The sequence below is a fragment of the Polypterus senegalus genome, chromosome 8 (assembly GCF_016835505.1).
Source record: "Polypterus senegalus isolate Bchr_013 chromosome 8, ASM1683550v1, whole genome shotgun sequence".
In the NCBI taxonomy this organism is placed as follows: domain Eukaryota; kingdom Metazoa; phylum Chordata; class Cladistia; order Polypteriformes; family Polypteridae; genus Polypterus; species Polypterus senegalus.
In genome coordinates, this window is record NC_053161.1 from 89,798,425 (window position 1) to 89,810,677 (window position 12,253).

At 38.1% G+C, this 12,253-nt stretch overlaps 1 protein-coding gene across 1 annotated transcript in view; it reads right to left on the reverse strand.

Moving 5' to 3' along the window:
* The window catches only part of LOC120534123 (kielin cysteine rich BMP regulator), a 314,528-nt gene that overhangs the window by 46,199 nt on the left and 256,076 nt on the right, over nt 1-12,253 (reverse strand). Inside the window, 6 exon segments of the mRNA XM_039761428.1 lie at nt 1,792-1,874; nt 7,256-7,376; nt 7,978-8,060; nt 8,959-9,132; nt 10,160-10,253; nt 11,584-11,751. Of these exon segments, the coding sequence (XP_039617362.1) occupies nt 1,792-1,874; nt 7,256-7,376; nt 7,978-8,060; nt 8,959-9,132; nt 10,160-10,253; nt 11,584-11,751 (723 nt within the window).

A 12,253-nucleotide genomic window follows, 5' to 3' on the forward strand; every position in this document is an offset into this window, starting at 1 on the left:
TTACCCAGATCATTGTAGACACGGAACACACATAAAATATATGTATTCCAAATAACGATATGTTATTTATCCTATACAATTCCAGGCACCACACACCCAGATAAACAGACTTGAGCTCTGAGAATTTAGTGGCTGACTTCAACTGCCTCGGTGGGGGAAGGAATAGCAGGCTGCTTGTGCCAATTGACACATTTGCAAAACAAAGATGCTGATTAAGAAGTACAAAGGAATTTAAGGTGACCCAACATTATGACTTTTTTTGTAGACTTCAGGGATTCTAGTGTTAACAGACAGGACAATGCCAGATAATGTACTATGGTACTGGTGTTAACAGTAGCTAAAATAATAATCTTGTTCTGGCTACTATAAATTCCCTCTCTAAATGCAAAAGGAAAAGGCAAAGCAACATCTCACACATGCACACACTCATGCACACACACAATGAGATAGAGAACACGGTGTGGTGGGGGTTGGTCCCTGATCCAGGGAAAATGCTAACTACTGTGAGCAGGTGCACACCACTTGCTGGCAACAGTAACTTCTTAACCAGCCAGAGAACATATCCATCTTAACCTCATGAATTGAAAATTCTGGGTTTAGAAGTCATGTGCCATTTCCTATAAGAGCGGAAAGTTACACATAAGCCAAGATATAGAACTGATAAGTTATGTGCCTTTTGTTACAGGAGAGAAAAAGTTAAACTAAGCTTTCATTATTTTTTGTTTTGTGTTGTTTGTGTCTTTTGTCTATATACATTGTGGCAGACGACCTGGAACCTTGCCCAACTGGGATGCCTGAAGAAGGGAAGGACCGGAAAAGGGGCAATATCTTCCCTGGGGCGCAAGAGAGGTAGCACCCCTGGATATTATCGCAAGCTTTGGCATAGAGCACTTCTGCCACACCTGGAAATGGTGCCAGAAGAGGAGCTGAACTCATGTGCAGCACTTCTGCCGCTGCCGGATGTTAATTAGGAAACACTCAAAGCACTTCCGGGTGCATTATAAAGGAGGCCGCCTTACTCCACTCAGGGTGCCGGAGTCTGGAGGAAGAAGACAGAGCTTGTGAGGAGAGGAGCAGAGGCAGCAGAAGTACTGGGAGAGTGAAGGAAAGAAGGGAATGAGTTTGGCTGGAAGGACATTGTGAGATGCTGTTAAAGAAGGAGAAAATAAAAGTGTGTGTTCTGGACATCTGGTGTTGTGTTTGTCTGTGTACAGGGGCTGTCTTCACTATCACAACATTTATATAATTATATTTGCATATCTCTTCATATTTCTGGCAACATGGACAGAACGTGAAACAGAAATCCTACACCCCATTCACTGAAATAATTTGCTGTCCTGGGGTTGGTGTCATATTGATTATTAATCAATCAAACATTCCTACATGAGTTTGTGTTATTTTTTATAGACTACTTTATAGTTTTCTATACTGATAATCACAAATACTATATACTACAGTATATAGCACTTGTGATTAGTGTACTGTATGTTTTAGGCTTATAAGTATATAAATTGAATTGAATTAGGTGATTAGATAAAGGTGCCACAAACAGTAAATTCTATGTAAATTTTATGAACAACCACAAGCTCACTGGCAGTCTCAGATAGAGATTTTTGTCATTACTTACATAGCAATACTTCACAATTTTCTAACATGCAGTTTATATGACATGGAAAGTTATAATGGATATAAATATATATAAAACCTTCAACATCATAGCTCAAATCACAGATCTGAATGATGATCATTAGTTAAGCTGGTTTTAGTCAATGATGAAGGACTACAACATACCTTGCATTGACAGGTATAGCAAGGATCATCTGTAGCATGAATTTCATTTCCTAAAAGGGTAGCTGTACAGTTGCTAAGAGGTTCTGTAAAAGAAAACAAAAATACAAACATAATTATATTGTTATGGAGACTATTTTGTAGGTTTGCAAAATTTAAGTATAAGTTTAAAAGTTCAGCAAGTGTTTCAAAAGGTATGTCTTTATCACTCAAAAAATGAAGTTGCAGGGTTGTTTTCCTCAAACATCTACATTAACTTATACGGATCAAATTTACTGACTTTACTTTTCTGTTTCTAACAATAGTGACACAAACCTCTTGGATCTCACATTAGAATATTTACTTTATGTTGAAACAAACACAGAAGATTTTATTCCTTTAAAAACAGGCATAGTCTCAGAGACTGATGCCACTGTCTACCAACCTTATTTTAATATTACTCAAAATGAACCTTTGAATATTCTCATTGAATATTATCAAAGGAAATGGTCATTATTTTGCAGTCTTTTAGCAGTGAAAAGCACTCTTTCATGTAGGATTGTGGCATGAAGCAATGAAGTTTTTATAAAAATGGCCAGAATAGATTAAACCAGAGATGTCACTGGTCTAGTACTGAGTTGGTTCAAGAACTCAAATTCCAGAAATAAATGTGGCATGGTTTCCATCATTGTCAGCCCATCCTCTAACCAGGAAGTATCAAACTTCATTCATGCATTCAGTACTGGCATAATTGCGAAGAAACTGGGGTAATCACGAGAAGACTTGTAAAAAAAAATCAAACGACTCTTCTTCACTGGATATGTTTTTAAGAAATACACTTCAATGATGAAATAAATGCCAGTTCTGATTGCATTAATGTAATACTGATACTTCCTGGTAGTTTGAATGGGCGAGTTATAGGACAGGTTGGTTATGTACATCACTTAACACCACTGCAATGATTCTAGAGATTTGAGTTCTTCCATTAGCTCAGTACTATACCAGTGACATTACTGTTTTGATGTTTTGTATTAATTTTTAGGAAAACAGCTGCATTTCCTCACACCAAAGGTTTTTCAAAGCTTACATTAAACAGTGTACTTTTTGCTATTATAAGATAGAAAACATTACCTTTGGCTTACCATAAAAGGAACACATATTTATGTTTATATACTAGACATGACGACTTTTCATATTATACTATGCTGCAAGGGCACAGGCTTCTTTTCACCATCCTGGTTATTTTTGAGAACTTTTCATTCAAGAAAAGAAGAGGAGGCAGGTTGTTATTAAAGGAGCTATTTTTCAAGGCTATCTACTTTTTCTGTAGTATTCTTGTTCTCCTTGGTATTTTATATTTACATTTAGATATTTGCCATAAAAGAAGGCCCCTTTCGTCCTGAATATGTTACAGAGTTCCATGTGAATCCCACACCACTGTATAATCTGAAAGAAAGTCAGACTGTTGGTAAACCTATTTGTTTCTGAATGACATGGGTTTTATTTATACTGTGGACTGTACAATAAACTAGCAAACCTGTCACACAATCTACAGCAAAAAGTGTGGAATATTACTAGGTAAATATGAGGTCTTTTGTCTTTTACAATCCTGAAAAAAGGTAAGTAGATAGATAGATAGATAGATAGATAGATAGATAGATAGATAGATAGAACTGTAGTTGTACACCTTAGAACTGTAGTTGTACCAAGGGGTACATGTGGCTTTTTACAGAAGGTCAATAAGTAAATAAACAATAAAACATTAATTCTAAAGCAAGAAATCACCAAGGATATGTTTTATTAATATTATGGACAGAATTTCTAGGTGCAGCCAGGGTGTTGAAGGGGTCTGGTTTGGTGGACTCAGGATTGGGTCACTGCTTTTTGCAGATGATGATGTACTGTTTGCTTCATCAGGCCATGATCTTCAGATCTCTCTGGATCGGTTCGCAGCTGGCATGAGAATCAGCACCTACAAATCTGAGACCATGGTCCTCAGCCGGAAAAGGGTGGAGTGCCCACTCAGGGTTGGGGGAGAGATCCTGCCCCAAGTGGAGGAGTTTAAGTATCTCGGGGTCTTCTTCACGAGTGAGGGAAGAATGGACCGTGAGATCGACAGGCGGATCAGTGCGGCATCCACAGTGATGCGGGCTCTGCATCAGTCTGTCGTGGTAAAAAAATTTACCAGTCGATCTACGTTCCTACCCTCATCTATGGTCATGAGCTATGGGTAGTGACCGAAAGAATGAGATCACGAATACAAGAGGCTGAAATGAGTTTCCTCCGCAGGGTGTCTGGGCTTTCCCTTAAAGATAGGGTGAGAAGCTCAGTAATCCGGGAGGGGATCAGAGTAGAGCCGCTGCTCCTCCGCATCGAGAGGAGTCAGATGAGGTGGCTCGGGCATCTGATCAGGATGCCTCCTGGACACCTCCCTTTTGTGGTGTTCCGGGAACGTCCAATGGGAGGAGGCCCCGGGGAAGACCTAGGAAACGCTGGAGGGACTATGTCTCTCGGATGGCCTGGGAAAGCCTTGGGATTCTCCCGGAAGAGCTGGAAGAAGTGGCCGGGGAGAGGGAAGTCTGGGCCTCTCTGCTCAAGCTACTGCCCCCGTGACCCAACCCCGGATAAGCGGAAGAGGATGGATGGATGGATGGATGGTTTATTAATATGACTTTTATTCTGTACACAAGTGACCTGAGACCTAACAATGACCACTGTTCTATCGTATATATGCTGAAGATGAAAGCCATTACTCAAATCAAGTGGATTGTTACGTAAACCAGTACAATAAGAACCACCTTACTCTGAATGTCAAAAAGACCAAAGAATTTATAAACCTACATAAATCACTCCAGAAATTCGTTTATCCACTGTGCCATACATCTTTTGGAATATGGAATATCAGAAATAATAATAAAGCATAGAGTTTTTCTTGTGTATCATGTACCCATTTTATGATAGAAGTATCTATCCATCCATCCATTATCCGACCTGCTATATCCTAACTACAGGGTCACGGGGGGTCTGCTGGAGCCAATACCAGTCAACACAGGGCGCAATGCAGGAAACAAACCCTGGGCAGGGCGCCAGCCCACCGCAGGGCACACACACATACACCCACACACCAAGCACAAACCAGGGACAATTTAGAATCGCCAATGCACCTGACTTGCATCTCTTTGGACTGTGGGAGGAAACCGGAGTACCCGGAGGAAACCCACGCAGACACAGGGAAAACATGCAAACTCCACGTAGACAGGACCCAGAAAGCGAACCTGGGTCTCCTAACTGCGTGGCAGCAGCGCTACCACTGTGCCAGATAAGTAAATGTATATATACACACACACACACACATACACTATGGTCTCAAAACACACCAGAATGAATAAAAAGGAATAAAAAACAAAGAAACTGGGCTTGGGAATTATAGTCACAGTAAGGCATTGTGCAGGTGTATTGCTGTTGGTATAAAGGAGCCCCGGTAGTGTTTCTTGACACACTATTCCTGATTAATTTGTTGACTGAAAAGAACTGAAAAAAGTTTTGACCAGCTGGACTGTCTGCTTTGAGCAGCTGTTTAAAGCTGATCTTCCAGCTAGGACGTTGGATATCTCTGGGTCCACGGTTCTTGAGGCTGATCCTCCAATTAGCTGTGAACCGCCCAGTCTCACTGAGATTGCACAGGTGGTGAACCAGCTCAGGGTAGCTGCAGTGCAGTGCAGCTGCAGTGATCTGTGATATCTGGAGTGAACTTCTCCAGGCTGGTGGTAATGCTGTCCTCCTTGAATTGCAAGAAATCTTTGCTTCCATTTGGGAGATGGGTGTCATCTCAACTGACTAGAAAATGGGATTTGTCATCCCTGTCTGGAGAGGGAAGGGTGATCGCCGGGATTGCAGCAACTACAACAGGATAGCACTGCTCTCAGCGCTGGGTAAGGTCTTTGCTACAGTGATACTCAATAGGATCTGTGATCACTTTTTCACCTACCAGTGACCAGAGCAGTCTGGTTTTACGCCCAGGAAGTCTACCATCGACTGCATCCTGGCACTGAGTGTTCTAAGGAAGTGAAAATGTGAATATTGGCATAGTTTCTTTGCATTTTTTGTCAATTTTCGTAAAGACTCAGTTCAACAATTGATCGAGCTGCCCTGTGGGACATCCTGAGACTTTGTTGGATCCCCCCTAAAGTTGCTGGATATCATGGCCGGCCAGTATATACTGGTACTGTAAGTGCTATGCAGAGTGGAGTCAGAACCTCTGCGTTTTTCCCAATTGATTATGGGGTTCATCACAGCAGTGTTCTTGCTCCTAATCTCTTCAATCCTGGCATGGACTGGGTGTTGGACAGGGTCATGGAGTTCAGCAGCTGTGGGTCATCTGTTGGTGAAGAAAGATTCACTGATCTTGACTTTGCCAACGATGCTGTGTCTTCGCAGAGTCAATGAAGGCTCTGATCGAGGCTCTTGAGAGACTAAGCGAGGAGACTAAGTGTCTGGGCTTGTGAGTGTCCAGGATAAAAACCAAGATCCAGGCACTTAGTGACATCAAGGGCACAGCCATCAGCAGTGTATCTATCTGTGAAGAGAGTGTCACCCTTTTCGAGAGGTTAACTTACTTTAGCAACAACATTCATGTCTCTGACAACTCTTCCTATGAAGTCAGTAGACTGTTTGGGAGAGCATGGGAGATAATGAGGTTGCTAGAAAGGGGTGTGGGGTGATCCCAATATCTTTGCAAAAGGACGAAGGTCCAAGTCTTTAGAGTCCTAGTGCTTCCTGTTTTCCTATATTGTTGCTAGACATGGACGCTATCCAGTGATCTGAAATAAAGACTGGACTGCTTCGGTACTGAATTCTTGGGTACGACTGGCTTGATTTTGTTCCAAACAAGTGATTGCTAATGGAATCTAGAAATAAGGCATTACCTGCACTATGAGGGAGTATCAGTTAAGGCACTACAGCCATGTGGCATGATTTCCCGAGGGCAATCCAGCTGACAGGATCCTAATTGTTGAAGACCCCAGCTGCTGGACTAGGCCAAGGGGATGCCCACGTAACACCTGGCTGGCTGGCAGATAGATGGTAATTTCTGGGGGTGAGACTGGACTGCGTGTCTGCCTGGGGGGTTACCATCCAGGATTCAGAGCACTTTCGTCGTGTGGTGGGTGTGGCAACGCATGTAACGCATGACCTGAGTTGAAGGCTGATTCACATCCAAAACTGTGCTTTGCTATTGAGATTAATGCATTGTAGATTATTTATGGACTGTGATGTTGGTAAAGCTTTGCCATATACAGTTTGGCTTCCTCCAGTTTACTAAAACTTGCCGAAATAACAAAGGTTATTTGCTGTATTGTGCATACTGGTAATTACATTTCTTGCTTTTGAGCAATTTTTTAAGTTCTATATAATTTACTCTATTTTTTAACAACTGGGGTTTTAAAATGCCTTTAATTCATTACAAAAAGTATGAAGGAATAATACTAACGTGCACAGGTAGGGCAACACTGATCTGGCGATGGGAAATGGATGTGACTCTTAGGACAGTCAACCAGACTTGGGCACTGCTTACGGTAACAACGCAAGTGCTGTTCTCCATCTGGCATCACCTGAAAACAGAAAAGAAAGGAAAAACTGCCTCTAGAAGCAAAACTAGATTTGCCACATTAAAAATGTATATTTTCATGGCAATTAAAAATGTGTACTGCACTGATTTTAATACAAGTCTAATATGTAACATACAGTAATAGTAGCAGTATTTTACACTTACAGAAATTTCAAATGGTTTAATTAAACATTTTTATGACTAATGGCTTGGGTGAAGACATATGGTAAATTAATGTAGAGCAAATTGTCTGTCCTCATTTAAGACTATGGAGGATTCATATTTTAATAAACTAATGAAAATGATGAACACTGGTTAAGATTCACATGAGTGCTACTTTTAAAATATTTCAGTGTTATTTTACTGAATTGTTCTACATTACTAACAGTTCAGAAGTTTTTAAGTTAAGTTAATTATTTAACTTAATTATACTATATTACTGCTCTCACTACTACATTTCTCATCATCAGTACAGGTTACAATATGATGACAATGTAGATTCGGTTCCACAAGAATCACAAGAGTTTCTAGTTATCATATTTTGCCACAGTATACCATGGACAAAGCAACCTCAGATTATAACAAATTAAAATGTATTATCTAACCTCACAAGTACAGATCTCACATGGATCATCTGCTGGTTGAAAGCTTTCCTGTGGACCATACACGTGGTTGTTATATACACAATCTACAAAAAAAAAAATCAGTATAAAAGGCTGGGAAGCATTCTTCCCTTCAGTATAATATACTTCCAAAGACACAAAATTTAAGTAGACCAATGCTGAATTGTCCTGGCGTGTTTTTGTACGGCTGGGTCATAGTCATCACCAGCCCATTAAAAGCAAACATTTTTGTAAATGCAAGAACGGGCCTTACAAATGTGAATAGTCAATGTGAAATGAGGAAATATTAATAACAAAATCAAATGCAGTATTAAAATTCTGTCTTACCCTTAGTATTGAATAGTTAGGTTCTAATCATACCTCAACCTCACTCTGGGTAATGTTGGTCTTATATGAGGTGAACTGATACATAACAATTCTCTTAAAGCTAAACATGTTCTATTGATATTAAAAATAAACAATGAATTGTAAGATTCCTTTGACTGATCTAGTACAAAATATTTATATTTTGAACTCCAATACAGTGTCCATAAAGCACTGCTAAATATGAGACTCTAATTTTTGCATAATAAAAATTCTGATAGCTAGTCAATAAGCCAGAAAGTTTGAAATCAGCTATTAAAACTTAATTTAAAAATCTCATCTAAAGTCACTTTAATATTTTAAATGAAATGCCATCTGCTCAAATAAAATCCATCTCAATATTATTACAAGTAAAGTTTGGTAAATTATACACTTTTCTTGATATATTCTGTATTGCTATTCTGATATCTGAATACATTTTGATTTTATGATCAACAACATTAAGGTTACCAACATTGTGCTGCTATTACATCCCTTCCAATGTGCATCCTATTAACTTACTAATTAGCTTTCTCCATCTGCTCTGCAATTAATCAGAAAATAAGTGTTTTTTCTGCATATTTAGAAAATAAATAATGGTGAATTGTTTTATTTTCCTACCTGCACATACAGGGCAGCACTCTCCTGGAACATGGATCTGGTTTACACAAGGTAGGACACAGTGTATTTCAGAGCAGGTAGTAACTCCTTCTACACACATGCATGACATACAAGGTGTTGTGGAAGCAAACCAACTACTGCCATCATGGTATTCCCTCCCATTGTAAACACATCCTGGAAAACCACCGAAGAGTGGGATAAGCAAACAGTAGCATCAGCCATGGTATTAACTTACTAGTGAAACTTAATAAACAGTAGCATTTGTAAAATAAAAATAAAGGTGTTATGGTATAAATTATTTAAAAATGAGGTCACTTTTTAACATAACTCATAACTACAGATAGCATAGTGGCAGGAAGATCAATGCTTCTGCCTCGCACCTCTTAAATTCACAGCTCAGACTCTGGCGTGGTGACTACCTTATAGACCTTTTATATCCAACTCATGTCTGTGTAGTTTTTATCTAACTTTCTGCTCTATCCCAAAAATGTGAACATTTGACTGAATTGTGAGACTGATTTGGTCCTATTTGAGTTAAGGTGCAATAAACACAGCTTAAAACAGTTTCCCATGGCTCTGTACTGAATAAGCAGGCCCAGTTATTGAAGGAAGTACTTTTTGGTTTCTTGGGTGATTTTTGACTTTCAGATCAACAATAAATAATACATAAAATTAGCACAATTTATATATAAGTTATGTGGCAAACATGTTGAATACTAACTTTTGTACTGTGATGGTGGTTGCTACTCTTGTGACTTCAGATTTTTTCTTTGCATCTCCTTTACTCATGATTGTAACGTATGTCTCAAGCATGCTGATGAGCAGAGGTGTGATGAATGAAAGGATATAACTGATGCTATGTGTCATTGTGACACCTGCACCTTTCAAAGCTCATCCTTGAATTTCTGGAGGAACTGCTGTAGTTCAGATATCATGTTCATAATTTAGTTTTCTTTATACCACCTGGATGACAACTTTACACATTGCCTAATAAATATTAAATACCATAAAATGTCCATTTGTTATTCTGTTAAAATATCTATAATTTTTGCCAAAGGTTATGTACAGACATCTACTAGGATCCTAAAAGTAATCTAAAATACAGCGTAAACTATCAAGACATAGTCCATCACCATTTACAAAAATGCTTTATAAAGGGCTTGAAAGGAAAAAAAGCAAACTCTTGGTGCTTGATTCTTACCCTTACAGCGTGGGCAACAGGATCCAACATCGGTCACTTGCTGCATGCAGTTCAAAGGAGGACAAGGAGTGCTGCCACAATGAACATTTCCTTTCTGCAATTGAGATTAACACTACAAGCTTTACTTTAACATATTGCAGGATATATCTTTTTGCCCACTGCTATCAGACAGTTCAGTGCTTCCTTCCGACATACTCTGAATGTTAATTTTGAAATTTCTGCACAATATACATTTACTATATTTATTTAATTATCGATTGATTGGTTGTATTATCTGCTCTGTGACTTTGTATCCTTGTTTTTTTCTGTTTCTGCTGCTGTATATATGTGAATTTCCTTTTGGGGTTAATTATCTAATCTAATAATCTAATATAAAAAAACTATAAGATTAAAAGAATAAAACATTTAGACTCAGTTATTTGCAAAATGTTATTTTAATGCCCTGTTTGTACAATATAAAGTTAAATAAACAAGTTCACAACTTGTGATCAGAGGACCACATTTTTTACCTAGCATACTATTTAACTGGAATCCTTCACTTAGAAATTTACTGAAGAATTAACATGAGATACAACTACTGAATATCGTCCATAAGAAATAAACAATTTCAAGTAAAGCAGCAAAATGAGTGTGCTTGAATTATATGAGCTTATCAAAAATGTTTTAATTATTTAATTACATCTTCCATGCTTCAAATGACAATTTTCTGGCGTATGATTCAAAGTTGAAATTATTCAGAATCTCACAAAATTAAATCACTATTTACTTTTTCCCAACCAGTAGCTGATGTATTGTAGAAAGTAACTTTAAATATTACATTGTTAACCAGAAATACTACAATACATGTCATATGAGAGTTTATGTGTAAACAGGGGTGATACCCCTACTTTACAAGTTATAATTCAGATTTTTATATAAACTTTGATTAATGGAATAACTACACTAATCTATCTGTCCCTCCATTTATTTTCTGACCTCACCATTTCTCATTACTGTACTGAGTCGCTGGGAACTAAAGTTTATCCCAGCAGTTTCAAGCACATCCAGAAAACAAACCTACATGGGATGCTGGTCACTGGAAGATAAGCTTTCTTAGATATGTTAAATAACCTAACTAGCACATTTCAGGAATGGCAAATAAAATATCACAATGTAGTGTAAATACATTTGGAGATATTGTAGGCTGCACCTAGATATTGACCATGCAGGCAAATGAACCTGTACTGAAGTTCTTTGAAGTCCTGTGCATTGTACAACACACAGTTTAGCTTTCTTGTTTCTAGCTCAAATTTGGCTTTAAGAGCTTTATATAATATAACACAATATTCTAAAAATATAATCAAGTAATAGCCAGTTAATGGTAACATATTATTCATTCCAGTGGGATTTCATTTATACATTTTCCATTTAATATTCATCCTTACTTTGCATGAGCACTGCCGACAGGTGTCTGGGTGGAATAAATCTCCATTAAGATAGACCTTTCCTTCAAAAAAACAATCCTGGCAATATGGGCAGCACTGACCAGGCACAAGGACAGGATCTGTACATTTTACATCACAGTGCACCTCTGAACACTTCACTTCTCCTCTCTAAAAGGATGAATGAGAAAGATCATGTTGTAAATTAAGATGATGAATTCATCATGTCCAGTTAATTTTTTTTTTTCATGTTTTCTGACTACTGGAGCATATGTTAAAGAGGTTGCTTTGTTATATGCAACATTTTAAAACTTATAATATTGTACACTGTGGAGGAAAATATGCTCAATTGCTTTTATATTATACTACTTCTTCTTTCGGCTGCTACTGTTACTGATAAAATAATTAATGATCTCAGTAACCACTAAAGCTGATATTAAATTTGTTAACTAAGGTTTACAAAAACTCCACAGACATGATCTAACTCTTGTTCGGTATAACCTAGACAGTTTGAGATAGATTTATGACATAGTTAAGGGGCTTGAGGGGCAAGTTTTAAATTATATAGAGTGTATACTGTGTTAATTGGGCATTCAGCACATTAATGGTAAAGTTCTGATTCAGCATTAATGATAATAAACACCTATTTTTATTTAACTAAAACATTGTGGCT